This window comes from Eschscholzia californica, unplaced genomic scaffold, assembly GCF_041429995.1.
Source record: "Eschscholzia californica isolate CP2 unplaced genomic scaffold, dmEscCali1.0.p SCAF_1, whole genome shotgun sequence".
NCBI classification, from domain to species: Eukaryota; Viridiplantae; Streptophyta; class Magnoliopsida; order Ranunculales; family Papaveraceae; genus Eschscholzia; species Eschscholzia californica.
The window spans coordinates 75,144,406-75,157,910 of NW_028238198.1; the positions used below are offsets into that span (position 1 = coordinate 75,144,406).

General features: G+C 37.2%; 1 protein-coding gene across 4 annotated transcripts; it reads right to left on the minus strand.

The window, feature by feature from the left end:
• Nucleotides 1–1,832: 1,832 nt before the first annotated feature.
• Nucleotides 1,833–13,403, minus strand: LOC147569142 (uncharacterized). Of its 4 annotated transcripts, XR_015231205.1 has the most exons (24): nt 12,924–13,403; nt 12,406–12,485; nt 7,747–7,833; nt 7,619–7,669; nt 7,372–7,489; nt 7,211–7,267; nt 6,803–6,867; nt 6,547–6,630; nt 6,203–6,322; nt 6,043–6,093; nt 5,880–5,942; nt 5,756–5,802; nt 5,472–5,541; nt 5,323–5,385; nt 4,681–4,770; nt 4,566–4,604; nt 4,009–4,158; nt 3,816–3,893; nt 3,594–3,679; nt 3,426–3,474; nt 3,040–3,120; nt 2,865–2,958; nt 2,421–2,536; nt 1,833–2,352 (listed from the first exon to the last, which is right to left on the minus strand). XR_015231205.1 is itself a non-coding variant. In XM_086655580.1 (23 exons), exons 1-23 carry the CDS (start codon nt 13,039–13,041, stop codon nt 2,478–2,480), a joined length of 1,800 nt encoding a protein of 599 aa, XP_086511706.1. In that variant the 5' UTR covers nt 13,042–13,403; the 3' UTR covers nt 1,833–2,477. The 4 variants fall into 4 exon arrangements, 2 of the variants coding, with proteins under 2 accessions (XP_086511706.1, XP_086511707.1); XR_015231206.1 differs by lacking the exon at nt 6,203–6,322; XM_086655580.1 differs by having other exon boundaries at nt 1,833–2,536.
• Between the last annotated feature and the right edge of the window lie 102 nt (nt 13,404–13,505).

Here is a 13,505-nt window from a genome sequence, read left to right on the forward strand (position 1 = left end):
TTAAGTTTAGAAATTGACTGACTAAATTGAATTACTCAGCAGATAAAACCGGATCTGAAGTTTCTTTCACTTGAGGAAGTTCATTTGATTAAGTAGTGGTTGATTTTTCGTTTACAGAATTAACTTGCAGAAGAAATGACTGTAACCATGAAACTCACAGTGAGTTTATGATATGGTTCCTCGCGCATCAATTATAGGAAGTCTTCACTCAAATACTTCCCCCTTTTAGACGTCGTCGCTTAAATTTTTTAACACCATCAGTCCATCATGAGAAGTAAATCCAAGTCAAGATTCCTTGAAGGATGTACCTCAATTCCCTATTCTAAGTTTCTAACTAAATAGATTTAGACATAAATTATCACAAAATATCAAGTTTTTGAAGAAGTAATTCCAAAGGAAGTCAATTTTCCAGTTTCAGTCATGTACTTGTTTTACAAGTAATCTATTTTACCTTCCTAATCTGTCATCGCTGTTTGTTCTCTTTTATACTAAAAGTACGATGAGCTTGAAAATTGGAACCTAGATGACATAGTAAAAGAAGAAAAAGGGAACCTAGATCTCACGGTAACTCCAAACACAGATGAAGTTTAACGACTAACAAAGCAGTCAGAGCTGTTAAGTTTGTGGGCACGCAACGACTAAAGATTAGTATATAAGAGTTCACGAGACTCGCTCTCCACGTGAGACTATTCTCAAACAGCCTCTCAAGTGCGGCGTCCTTAAAGTATAACATATGTTTTTTGTTGCTGAAGTGTATCATGTGTGACCTTTGGGTCTATCATGTGTGCACCTAGCTAGTATACCAAATAAAATTTGTCGGATATCCGACTCGTGATCGATTGACAGTTAATATAAAGATTAGAGAGGGCCCATCTATTACATTCTTGATCATGACTCGACTCTTTCGCCATGTCAGACTATGAACACAAGAACAAACAAGATTTCTTCACAAACTTCATATAGACACTGGAAATTGGTGTTCTTTAAACTTGGGGTTCTATGTCAAAAGTGTACATAAGATGTGGGGTTAAGTTCATGAACAGGAAGAAATACAAGCTCGTCCATGAGGCCGGAAATCCGAAGTAGTTCAGAGGCAGAACCAGAGCCTTGTATTCTGCTTCAGTGAGGGAACGAGCAATTGTAGGTTGTTTCTTTGAAGACCAAATAGCTAGTGTAGCACCAAGAAACACTGCATACCCTGAGGTTGAGCAACGAGACCTGGACATCCAACCCAATCTGAATCGCTATAAGCAGTAAGAGAAGACAAATCTCTAGGAAGAATACGAATGCCAGAGCCAAGAGAACCCCAGAGGCACCTAAAAATTTGTTTTACCATTTGCGTATGAGACTCTCGAGGAGAATTATAAACTGAACAACGTAATTGACCCCAAAAGCAATGTCAAACCTGGTCACGGTAAGATATTGAAGACCACCCACCAAACTTCGATAGAAAGTGGGATTAGCAAGAAGATCACCACCATGACCAGATAAATGTTTGCCAAATGGAATTGGAGTGGCAATTGGTTTACACTCCAGTAGATCACATTTCTCTTCTGAGTGAGGAGCAAGCCAGAGGACTTGGAGAGAGCTCTAACCTCAATTCCAAGGAATAACCCAAAATTCCCAAATCCTTCATCTTAAATTCAGTACTAAGTTGCCCAATTAAAGTTGTCATGAGCTCCAACAAAGAACCAGTGAGAATAATGTCATCAACATAAAGAAAGATAACAAACTTCCAACTTAGTACACAAACACAGAGTGATCAGTGTCACTCTTTTCGAAATCAAAGTCAAGAAGGTAACCAACTAAATAAATTATAACGCTCAAAGACAGAAAAAACAAATAATCGACTAATAAAATGATTTTTGCAGCTTCCGGCCAGTGGTTTTAAGGATACATTATGTTAGCATCCACTTAAAGGGTGCTAAAAATACTTAAGATGCTTCCTGAGATATGTTTTTCTTAACTTGGATCATAATCCAGAAAACAGAATAAAGCAAAATGCAAATTATTTTCGTTTGAGTTACTATGAGAAAGCATCAAAAGGTGAAAAAAGTAACATCACTCAGTTCAGTATAGGATTAAAGAGCTCTCATCTGCAGTATTTTGAGATTGTTACTTCAGAAACCACATTCTAGACCCATAAAAATGCATGATGCTTCAATTTGTTTTTCCAGCAAGAAAGCCGTGATGAATTTCTCAAGTAAGTACTGCTACAAATTCACAACAGATTGTGGCGGGTCTGCCACTGCACATGCCCATGGACATATCTTACTCGTCCTAAGGTGTCTAATAAATGGGTTGCTTTTGGCTGTTTCCGAGCTGATACTGCCCGTTGTGGAACATTAAGAACTGCACGTAGAATATTATCATATAGAGCAATCAAATATTAACAGGCTGAAAATTCTAACAAGCTTTACCAATGAAAATTATGATATAGAGCAGCTAGAAACAGCTACAAGTTCCGTTTTAACTTTTCAATTTTGGTGCCTGCGAAGGTATGTTTCCAACTGTCCACTTGCTGCCAATATAAGACCTGCAGTTTGCATCAACGTTATTTCAAGCAGAGATTTTAAACATATGATTTTAACTAGTTCTCTACAACTATGATTGGCCGATATGTGTATATGAACTCTCAAATCAAATCAAAGCATAAAGAACTCTGTTCATGGTTAAAAGGAAAACTTGTATACAAATTCAGAAAACTAATTGAATTCTGTCGTTTTAACTTTTAAGTTACAATAATACACTCCACCGTGATGGTTAACTCTAACATCAACACGAGGACTGAGGACACCTAACTGAAAGATTCCAATTAAGCTATTACAAAATTTGAAGGTCTATAAAGCTTCGAGAAATAGTACCGAGAAATACAGCAGATGGTCGTCCAGGGCGTGATTTGAACTCCGGATGAAATTGGACTCCCACATAGAAAGGATGACTAGGAAGCTCTAAAATCTGTACAAGAGAATATTTGTCATTCATGTTTTCTATGAACTTTGACACTGAATGGACTTGTATTTATTGACCGTAATCTACCTCCATTATATTTCCAGTTTCATCCCTCCCCACAAAACTCAGGCCAGCTGCTTCTAACTTGTCGATATACTTAGGGTTGACCTACACCATATTGTTTTAGTTAGTGAACGTTAACGTAGATAAATAGTGCCCATAGACCAAGGTATTAAATTTCGAAATATTTTGGTTGAAATGGCCGAAATATTTCCATGCCTATCGAAATTTCCATCGAAACCGAAATTTAACAAAGTTTATCTTAACAATGCCTTGTCAAGGAATAAATTTTGAAAAATTTCGATCGAAATGACTGAAATATTTCCATTTCCATGAAAACTGAAATTTCATTCCTTGGCATAGATTTATTAAAAGAAGGAAGTTGTGTGCCGCAAGGATAAATTGAGACTGACCTCATACCGATGCCGATGGCGCTCATCCACATAAGATGAATTTTGGTATCTATAGTAAATATATATGTTTTACTTTAAGCAGCATGAACACAAAAACTTAGACTGATCGAACGTAATTGTTGGAGATTGATCATAATAAAAGGCATTCCTAAATAAGATGTCACATACAGCTTTGATGTAATACAATCAGTGGTCTGAAAGAATGTTCTTCGTGATCCTAATCTCATTGTACTCCCCATGTGTGTTCGTGATCCCTGCATGAATTCAGATAAGCAAAGTAAAAGATTAGTCAAGTTGGTATATGTTAGTCTAACTCGTTCGGTTAACAATTTCGTTTAAGATTACTACTTCTAAGTTTTAACACATAAATCGCAAGACAAGAAAACATACCTCTGCCATGGAAGTTACAACAGGATCAGGTGTCTCAGATTTAAACTCTGCACTGTTTGCACTTTCCAGATGCAAAATCTTAATTTCAGATCATAACCAGAGAAAAAAAGAAACAAGGTAAAAGATGTCATGTACAACACATTAGTATAAAAAGTAAAAGAAACGTATTTAGAAACAAAAAGGAGCTACATACAGATCTAGCGAATTCAATCACAGAGATCTGCATTCCCAAGCAGATCCCAAGATAAGGAACACCGTTGTCTCTGGCATAATTTGCAGCTAATACCATTCCTTCCACGTCTCGATCTACATGTCCACCAGGAACCAAGACACATGCAGCATTCTGCAAATACCAAACTTTAGACCCAATAAATAGTTTACAGTGGAGAAAATGTTTGGCTATATAGAACACATTTAAGTTAATAGACTCAAATGTGCTCAACCTGCACGTCTAGTTAAACTCAGCTCAACTAAACAAATCAATATGGCTAATGATCTGCAGCTACTACAGTGAAAATTATAGCTCAAATCACTAAGATTGATTTATTAATGGCCACAAGGACCAATCCTTTGTCTCTTAATCAATGTAAGAGATGAGGAACAAGCTCATCATGGACCCGTCTTGGACTACGATCGAATGATAGGATGTAACTAATCAACTACTAGAGTTAACTTAGCGAAGGGTGGTTACATGTGTGCCTTTTCAAATGATAGATAAGAACAATTTAAAATGTTGCAACTAAAGCTTACCCTTAGAGTCTCCCATGCAGCAGTATGAGTTTCTGGTGCCTGAGGAGTGAAGTTGTGCTTAGAGTAGAGAATCTACAAATTCACAAGCTAGATGACATTATTCAAAGGTTCATACCGACTTTGCTGTATCCTCTTTGAGATCCGAAGCTGCAATCCAGTCAATTGATGGCTTCAAAGAGCACGCTATACAGGCATGCAAGAGAGCCTGCAGAAGTGCAGATAACCAAGCACAACAAGACTACTCAACAAGGATACTGAGATTACATGGAAACCTTTTCAATCCACAAAGTGGATACAAATTAGGTCTGAGAAGCAACCTTTTAGAAAAAGCCAATGTTACATGGATAAAAATGGTTCTCCTCGTGTACTGCCGATCTCTTTCATGAAGCCTTATTACTTTTCCATATCGGCTAAGGACTAAGGACTGGGTTGTAATCATAAGGTACCAGGTATGAAGGTTTTAGTCTTTTAGAGACAAAAGTATGCGAACTTGCAAGATGGAAAGGATGAGAGATAACACATCACACTCTCTATAAGAAGATAGTTTTCTTAAAAGTTTAGATGGTAACCGAAGTTATCGAACAATAAACTATCTTCTCCTTTGCCGAAGTATGTGCAGCATATACTAGCAGATAGACACTTACCAGCCAAACACCCCTCATACGTAGCCAGTGAAATTGCCAAAAGGAAATAAAAGTACAGGCCTACAGAGTGAAGGGAGGTTGTTGAAGAGGGAAAGAAGAAGCCATTATCTTACCTTCACAACAGACAAATATGAATCTGTGAGACCAGTATACGTCCCAACCAGTGCTATCCTGACCTGCATTCATTAGGAGTGATTGATGTGACTTGTGCTAGAAGAGATATACTTCAAAAGAGGAGCGCTTTCATTGCAATGCTACTAACAGAATTTGTGAGGTTAGCATAGGTGTCTACTCTCCTAGTCCATTCTTCCAAGTTAGGAGGTTGTGAATTGCTGAAACAAGATCCCGAGAAAGAGTCAAATCACACAATTAACTACAAAGAGTTAAAGATTTAAGGCGGTGAAGTTGTTACAGTTTCTGGTATAGTAATATAGGTCGCGAACATGTTGAGGACAGCAGATAATATCAGTGCTCTGAGATCCTAGAATTCCAGTCTAAAATAATAGATGGAAGTCAAAGAAGACGGGCTGAAACACAAGTACTTACTTTAGACAGTCTAGCTGATTTAGAATGGCATAATGACCACTTTGGTTCTGAAAAAAAGGTGACTGGATCAGTTATCTGGGCATGATAAAAGAAACATTAGCTGATTCCAAGATGTCAAACTAACCCGGAGTAAGAGTGGGACATGCCAGATATTCGGGACATCATAGATATTAAGAATATTACCAGCCTGAGACAATAGAAAAAAGAAAGAAAATATAGTACCATAAAGTGAGGCTATGAATCATTTAAGAATTCCTTGAGTGATTGCTAGAATAAAAACCACTCACAGGGACATGGCAAAACTGTGAAAGTTTCTCTTTTGTATTTTCCAATAAGGGCTGCAAAATAACACCATAATATTAGATTTTCTTTTTGCAGAACAAGAATATATATTTTTTTTCTTTTAGGACTACACGTAACTAGAACTACAAATCTGTGGTAGTTGACCTCGTTGAAATAATGGAAAGGACGCATACACATAGTCAACAATTGAGGATTCAGTATCAGCGTACAACTTGACGAAGATGAAGTGTTAAGAGTAGATGTCCACATACATGCCCCCCGTCGCTAATCCTTGGACATAAATTTGTAAGAGATGGACAAAATACCAGTCTGTATAACGTAGGTAAGACAAACTAGTTCATCTAGATTGAGCAAAAAAACAATATTTTATTGTAGCCAACAATTTATTGATCTTACTCCTACCTGAGATGTTTATTAGGACATAGCTGCTTTCGAACTATTAGGTGAATGTCAGTAGATATCATGGTACAAGTAGGAAACAGAAATACCTGAGCTGAACGACATGCTAACAAATGAGAGGTCAAACCCAGTGCCCTCAATTCTCGCACACTATGTTGTGTAGGCTTTGTTTTCTACAAAAACGTAGATGCAAGTAAATAAAACTATCTTTTCAGAAAAAGGTTAACCCCAGCAAAAGAATAACTACTGCTGATAAGGATGTACGAATCCGTGGGGAAATGAAATAGAAGCTAGAAAAACACAAAAACTGATTTTAAGAAGTAAAATTATAATTCAGAGAATTACTTGCTCACCGACTACGCCCAAAACTGGTATAAGGCTCATGTGAACGAGGCAGAAGTTGTTCTGTCCTGGAGAAGGAATCAAAGTCTGAGATGACAAAGCACTTAGTAAAGTAAAACATAATTTATTTGTGCAAATGGGAAATTTGCAATTTGAAACAAAAGAATCTGTTAAGTGTATAGAAACTCTCCTGTACGAGAGGTTTAGATTTATCATACAAAAAAACAGAACGGAAACTGTAATCGCTGGACATGCCTCGAAGGTCAGTTTTGGGTCAAGTGTGTTTCCATCTATACATGCACTAGCATGAGCCATTCAGTGAAACTAATAACCTCATGACATAATTAATAGAGAGAACAATAACAATTTAATTGATGAAGAGAAAAGCACAAAAGCAAAATGCAGCCCTACCGACAGAAAATGACAGTTGTCGCAGAGCCTCAATGAATGGCATGGATTCAATGTCACCTGATATAAAATAAATTAAATTAATATTAAAGATAATGGCCAGGATGCTAAAAAAAAAGCATTGCACAAAAAGGCAATACGTGCTTGTCTTCATTGGCCCTTACCTACAGTTCCCTCTAACTCTATTACACAAATATCAGCCGGCCCCTCTTTGCCATCGACAGGAATGAGGGCAGCAGATTCTATCCAATTCTTAATGGCATCTGTAATGTGCGGAACCACCTGAAATCCACTCAAACATGCAAGTTATACCACATAAGCAACATTTCTATAGTTTTTGATACTCAAATCTTATTAATAAGATTATAAAAGAAAAATAAAGAGTGAAAATCATGTTTTATATGGAAATACCTGGACAGTCTGCCCAAGGTAATCACCCTTTCTTTCTTTCTCAAGTACATACTGGGGCGAAAGAAAAGATATTGATTATCTTAAAGCAACTTAGGGATAACTTATAAGAATCTAACATATTTTAATACCTGATATATCTTTCCTGTAGTTATATTGTTGTCTCTAGTAAGTGTGATATCCAAGAAGCGCTCATAGTTACCCAAATCCAGGTCAACCTTTTTCAAGAAACAAATCAAAGGTCACAAATATTATTGTTGAGCAATACCTATGAATCTAGAAAATGACAAAGAGCTGCTGGTGAAGGTGTTGATAGTGGCTAGTGGTTATTGTTTATAGAGGTTGTGAGTCTTAGACACTCAGTTGCAACTAAAGCCGAATTCATAAAAAAACGTAGATGAGCAACTTGTAGATGGATTTTACTAAGAGAAATGAATTACAACTTTTTCTCTCTAAATAAGGAGAGAACAATTATGAACAACCTCTCTCTATACAAGGAGAAATACTCTAAACTCTTTCTCACAAAAGAAAAAGTCAAGTATGTAGAAGAAACTACACTTTGTCTCTACTACTCACTCACTTCCTCTTCTCTTGACTTGTGAAGATGTCTTGGATGGAATGAGAATAGGATGATTTGAAGGTCACCGCTTCTCCCCCTTTTATAGTGTGGAAAATGAAGATTATGTTGACACCTCATCCATTAAGGTGTCATTGTATATTTAGGGTGTCTCTTCATGGGGTTGACATTTGTCATATGGGAGTCTCACTTGAGGACACCTCAAATGAAATGGACACCTCAACACAAGGAAGTGTCTCACTCAAATGAGTACTCACATGGGAAGAAGCCACCTCAAACTTATTACGCCCATATGCTGCCACCTACACCTATATAGATGCCACCTTATCCCATTATGTTGCCATCTCATGTTTGAGCAACAACAGTATCTTTACACCTATTGTAACATCCATTTTCAACATTCTCCCAATTAAAGTTACTTTTGCCTGTAACTTCTCCGTCCTATTTACTTTGCTCTTCTCATCTTCTTACGTTTTCTGCTAGGACGACGGAGGATCGACACCACATAAACTTGTTATTGTGTACTGGCTTTGTTAATATATTTGCTAGGTTGTCTTCTGTATGGATTTTTCTCCATACTAATGCTTCCTTCTTCCACCTTCTCACGTACAAATTGATATTGACCTCATATGTGTTTAGTCCTCGAGTGAATGTTGGATTCTTTGCCAAGTGCAAAGCGCCCTGACTATCACAAAACAGAGTTACCTTCTTTTGTTTGTGTGCAAGCTCCTCCTGTAACATTTGCAACCAAATTGCATCTTTGCTAGACTGTGTATGCCACATATTCTGCATCCGTTATAGAAGTAGCCACGGTAAATTGTAGTTTCGAAACCCAGTTTACTGCTAGCAAGAGTAAACACATACGCTGTGGTGGACTTGTTTTTTTCAAGATCACCTGCATAATCCGAATCAACATAGCCTCTAACAAGAAAGTCTGGTCTTCCATAACATAATACAACATTTGAGGTACCATTGAGATATCTTAAGATCCTCTTCACAAAATTTCATTGCTCTCTACCAGGATTTGCCATATACCGTGTAACCGCTTTCACTGCTTGTGCAATGTCTAGTCTTGTACATACCATAAAAAAACATTAGGCTACCCACAACTGATGTATACAGTACTCGAGACATATCCATCTTATATGCTTCACTGCTAGGACTCATACTTGAAAATAACTTGAAATTAATAGGAAGATGGGTAGAGATTCACTTACGATCTTGCATATTGAAGTGTCAAAAAATTTTCTTCAAGTAATTTTCTTGAGAAAGCCAAATCTTCCTATTAAGTCTGTCTTAGTGAATTTTCATCCCTAGAATCTTGTTTGCTGGTCCCAAGTCCTTCATTTCAAACTCTCTAGCCAATTAAACCTTCAAATTTTCACTATTATCTTTGTTGGGGTTTGCAACCAACATGTAGTCAACATACACCAAGAAAATTATGATATCACCATCACCAATCTTTTGTTGTAAGTACCAGGATTTGCCTTAATTCTGTTGTATCTAAGGCTCGTAATAAAGGAATCTATTCTCTTATACCAACATCTTAACGCCTATTTGAGACCGTCTAGATATTGTTCAACCTGCAATCCAAGCTCTTTTTTTCAAAGCTTTCTGGTTGGAACATATAAATTTCTTCTTCAAGTTCACCATGAAGAAATGCAGTTTTCACATCCAACTGTTCTAAGTACAAGTCATATGTAGCACATATCGCCAAGACTACCCAAACTGTTCTAAGTCGTACAACATGTGAAAATATCTTGTTCAAGTCAATACCTTCTTTTTAAGCGAACCCTTTCACCACTAATCTAGCACGATACCACTCCATTTGGTCATTTTATCTTGTTTGATCTTGTAAACCCATTTGTTTCCGATAGCTTTCATTCCATTTGGTAGATGAACAAGACCCATTGTATTATTTTTATGGAGAGCTTTTATTTCTTCTTGCAGGGGCGGACCTATGTGTAGTCCAGCCTAGGCCATTGCCCAGGCTGGAATTTTTAGTTTCCTCTGTAAACTCATGACACGAACAAGGATCCGGCCCAGTGGATGGGTTGCTGCCTAGTGCATCTAAGGTCTGAGGTTCAAATCCCCTCTAAAGCATTTTCATCCCTATTTTTGCATGTTTTTTTCCTTTTAAAGAGCTGGTTCTTTTCAGTCCTCCTATTATGACCAACTCATAGAATGACCCCCATAATTTGACCAGCTTCGAAAACAGACTCTCAAATTACTTTTTTTTTCTTCTGCTAGTGATTATATATTATTTTAATTTCAATTTCACCCTTATTATTTTTGTATTATGAAAGATAGAGTTACTATGAGGGAGACCAAGAGATTTGTTATTTTTATCTTCTCTTATTTTCCTCGTGTTTAAGGTCGTTGTCTTGTCTATTTCATCGTTTTCTCGCAAAAGACAAGACTTGTTTGCAAATAATGACTAGTTCTTCGTTGCCGAGTCTCATTTTCTTCTTTCCTCTTTCGTTCCTCACATTAATACCTACTTTATTATTGGTAAAAATTATCAAGATTAATGCATATATGCATAATAATATGTGAAATTAGTACACATAAATAATATTTACACGATTAATTTAGAGTAACTTTAATCTTGCCCAGGCTAGCTGAGAATCCTGGTTCCGCCCCTGTCTTCTTGTATTGCTGCCATCCATAAAGAAGCTTCTTGACCTTTGTATAACCTTATGATAAGTTGAAGGTTCTTCATCTTCTTTTAGCAAACATTATGCAATATTCTCTTCCATTAAACAACCCAAGTGCCAAGTTGGTTCTCTTCGCTCCCGAGTTTACTGTCGAATGAGTGGGGTTAAAGTCTAAGCTTCTTCTTGTTCTTAGTGCTCTAGTTTCGCTTCCGAAGAATCTTGATCTTCTTGTTTATTTGTAAACAAACTATATTAGTCTCTGGTTTCTCTTTTGAAGTACTATCATTTGCATGTACTTTGTCTTCTATAAATATCATGTCCCTATTGATTATCACCTTGTGAGCAGCGGGACCCCACAGACAGTACCCACTCACACCATCAACATACCCTAAGAAAATACATCTTCTGGATTTCAAATCCAGCTTGATGTTTCCTCGGTGTTGTACGTCACGTACCGGACTTCCAAACATACGTAAACGAGAATAATCAATTGGTTCACCTATCCACGTCTCCATTAGCGTCTTTAGATCAATTGTGGTTGGTGGAGATCGATAGATCAGGTACCACGTGATCCTAACTGCTTCTGCCCAAAATGACTTGGTCATTCCTGCAGCTCTCAACATTGCTCTTGCTCTTTACAACAAGGTTTTATTCGTCCGCTCTCATACTCCATTTTGTTGCAGAGAGTACGCCACTGTGAACTGTCTTTTGATGCCTTCATCTTGACAAAAAATATCAAACTTAATACCAGTGTATTCTCCTCCATTTTCTGACCTTAGACACCTGATATTTTTCTCAGATTCAAACTCTATTTGTGTTTTGAAACTTTTTGAAAACTGGAAATACATCTGCCTTCCTATTAATTGGACTAGGTTCCCTCCCCGTCCTACGGACGGGGAAGATCCCTCTTGGCTAACGCCTTCGAGGAGAAGAAAATAAATTTAAATCACAACATAAATAAGATAAAATTACAGGGGAGAGTGATAACCATGTGTTTGAAGAGTAGAGAGGGAGAACCGTATTTATACAATTTTGAACTGACTTAGAAGTCTAACTTAATCACTAAAATTAAGGAGAAAGTAGATGTGCAATCGTGAGTGAGAAGGATTTTATATCCTTATTTTTAGGGAGATTGTAATTTTAGGGAGATTGTAATTTTAGGGAGATTGTAACCGAATATAGTTATTTTAGGGAGATTGTAACCGAATATTCAAAATAATTAATTGTTTACACTAATACCCTTATTTTTTAAGTCAAATTACACTAAAAAGGATTTTATATCAGTCGTTCGATCTAATCAAAGGTAAATCTCTAAAATAAAATGGACGACCAGACTTATCCCTTGGATAACCGACTGATCTGTTTTAATATAATAGATACTCCCAACATCTCCTAGGGATATGACTGGTGATTGCCGCACATCAGAGAGATACCAACCAACATCTCCTGAAGATAAGTAGATATGATTATACCCAAGGACCAACCAATTATCTAAGTGGTTGACTACTTATTGATGTAAATATGTAATTTAAAGAGAGATGACGAAGAAACCAAACCTCTCCACCATCATCGAGAACAAAAACTTCCCCATGTTCAAATGGGGACATTGTACCAGCATCAATGTTCAAGTATGGATCTGCACTTATATGAACAAAACGATAAATAATCACTTCAAATATAACAAGAACTCAAAGAATATCTAAATTAGAACTTAAAGGGCCCTGTAATCGACAAAATCACATAATGGAAACTAAAGATTTTTTCCTTATGCCTTATATGTTGATGAGTGAGATTGAGCTTACAGATAACAAATTAACAACTACGATAAAAAATAAATAACTCAGAAGAATCAAATTCAACCAAATCCATCAAAATATATGACTAAAAATAAGAAATTTGGAGATCATTTTTAGTAAAACTAGTACTAAATACTAGTAATATTAGCCCCAAAAATGAAGATGAAACACAGATTAAATGGTACAGATGAGTAATTATAACTAGAACTTTGTTAAACCAATGAAACTAAAATTTATAAACAGAATCAGATAAGATTAAACGGAATCATGAAGTAAACCTATTTTGATGGAGGTGACACGAAGACCACATGCTTTAAGAACAACACCGATGCTGCTTGCCGTTACTCCTTTCCCCAGTCCACTCACCACTCCTCCCGTCACCACCACGTACTTCATCTCTCTCTAACTTCACTTTCTCTCTCTACTACTGGTTCATGTCAACGACGTATTTGTATGTCTCAGCGGGAAAAGTGAAATGGGATCTCGAAGTAAATCCTACACACTTGTACGGTTCGCAGTGACCTTGGCAATAGTGATTGTCCTTTCTTCGTATATACCCCCCCACCTGGGATAGTGGTAGACTGGTAGGTAGGGGTGGGATTTTCCCCTGACCAGCTGCCCATTACAAGGGCCCGGGGCCCAAAATAGCAGGCAGGCGTTCATGCCCGAGATGGAAATATCCCAGACGGGCTCGGGTGACAACACTTACTTGGCACCACGCCTGCCCGGCCGCGCCTGCCTAGTTTCTCACAAGTGCCAGCAACTCTAACAACAAATATTGACCCTTAAAGGCCCATTATCTTGTCCATGGGACTACATATTACATCCCATTACGAAAAAAGTTCTCATGGTAGAAGGCG

Bases quoted from the DNA above. Each gene is read 5' to 3' on its own strand.
- LOC147569142 (XM_086655580.1), bottom strand. From the start codon at position 13,041: ATGAAGTACGTGGTGGTGACGGGAGGAGTGGTGAGTGGACTGGGGAAA. The intron at 5,943-6,042 runs GTGAGTGGTTTT...CTATTGTCTCAG, and splicing joins CACAGTTTTGCCATGTCCCT to GCTGGTAATATTCTTAATAT. The intron at 3,680-3,815 runs GTATGTTTTCTT...GAATTCATGCAG, and splicing joins TTGTAACTTCCATGGCAGAG to GGATCACGAACACACATGGG.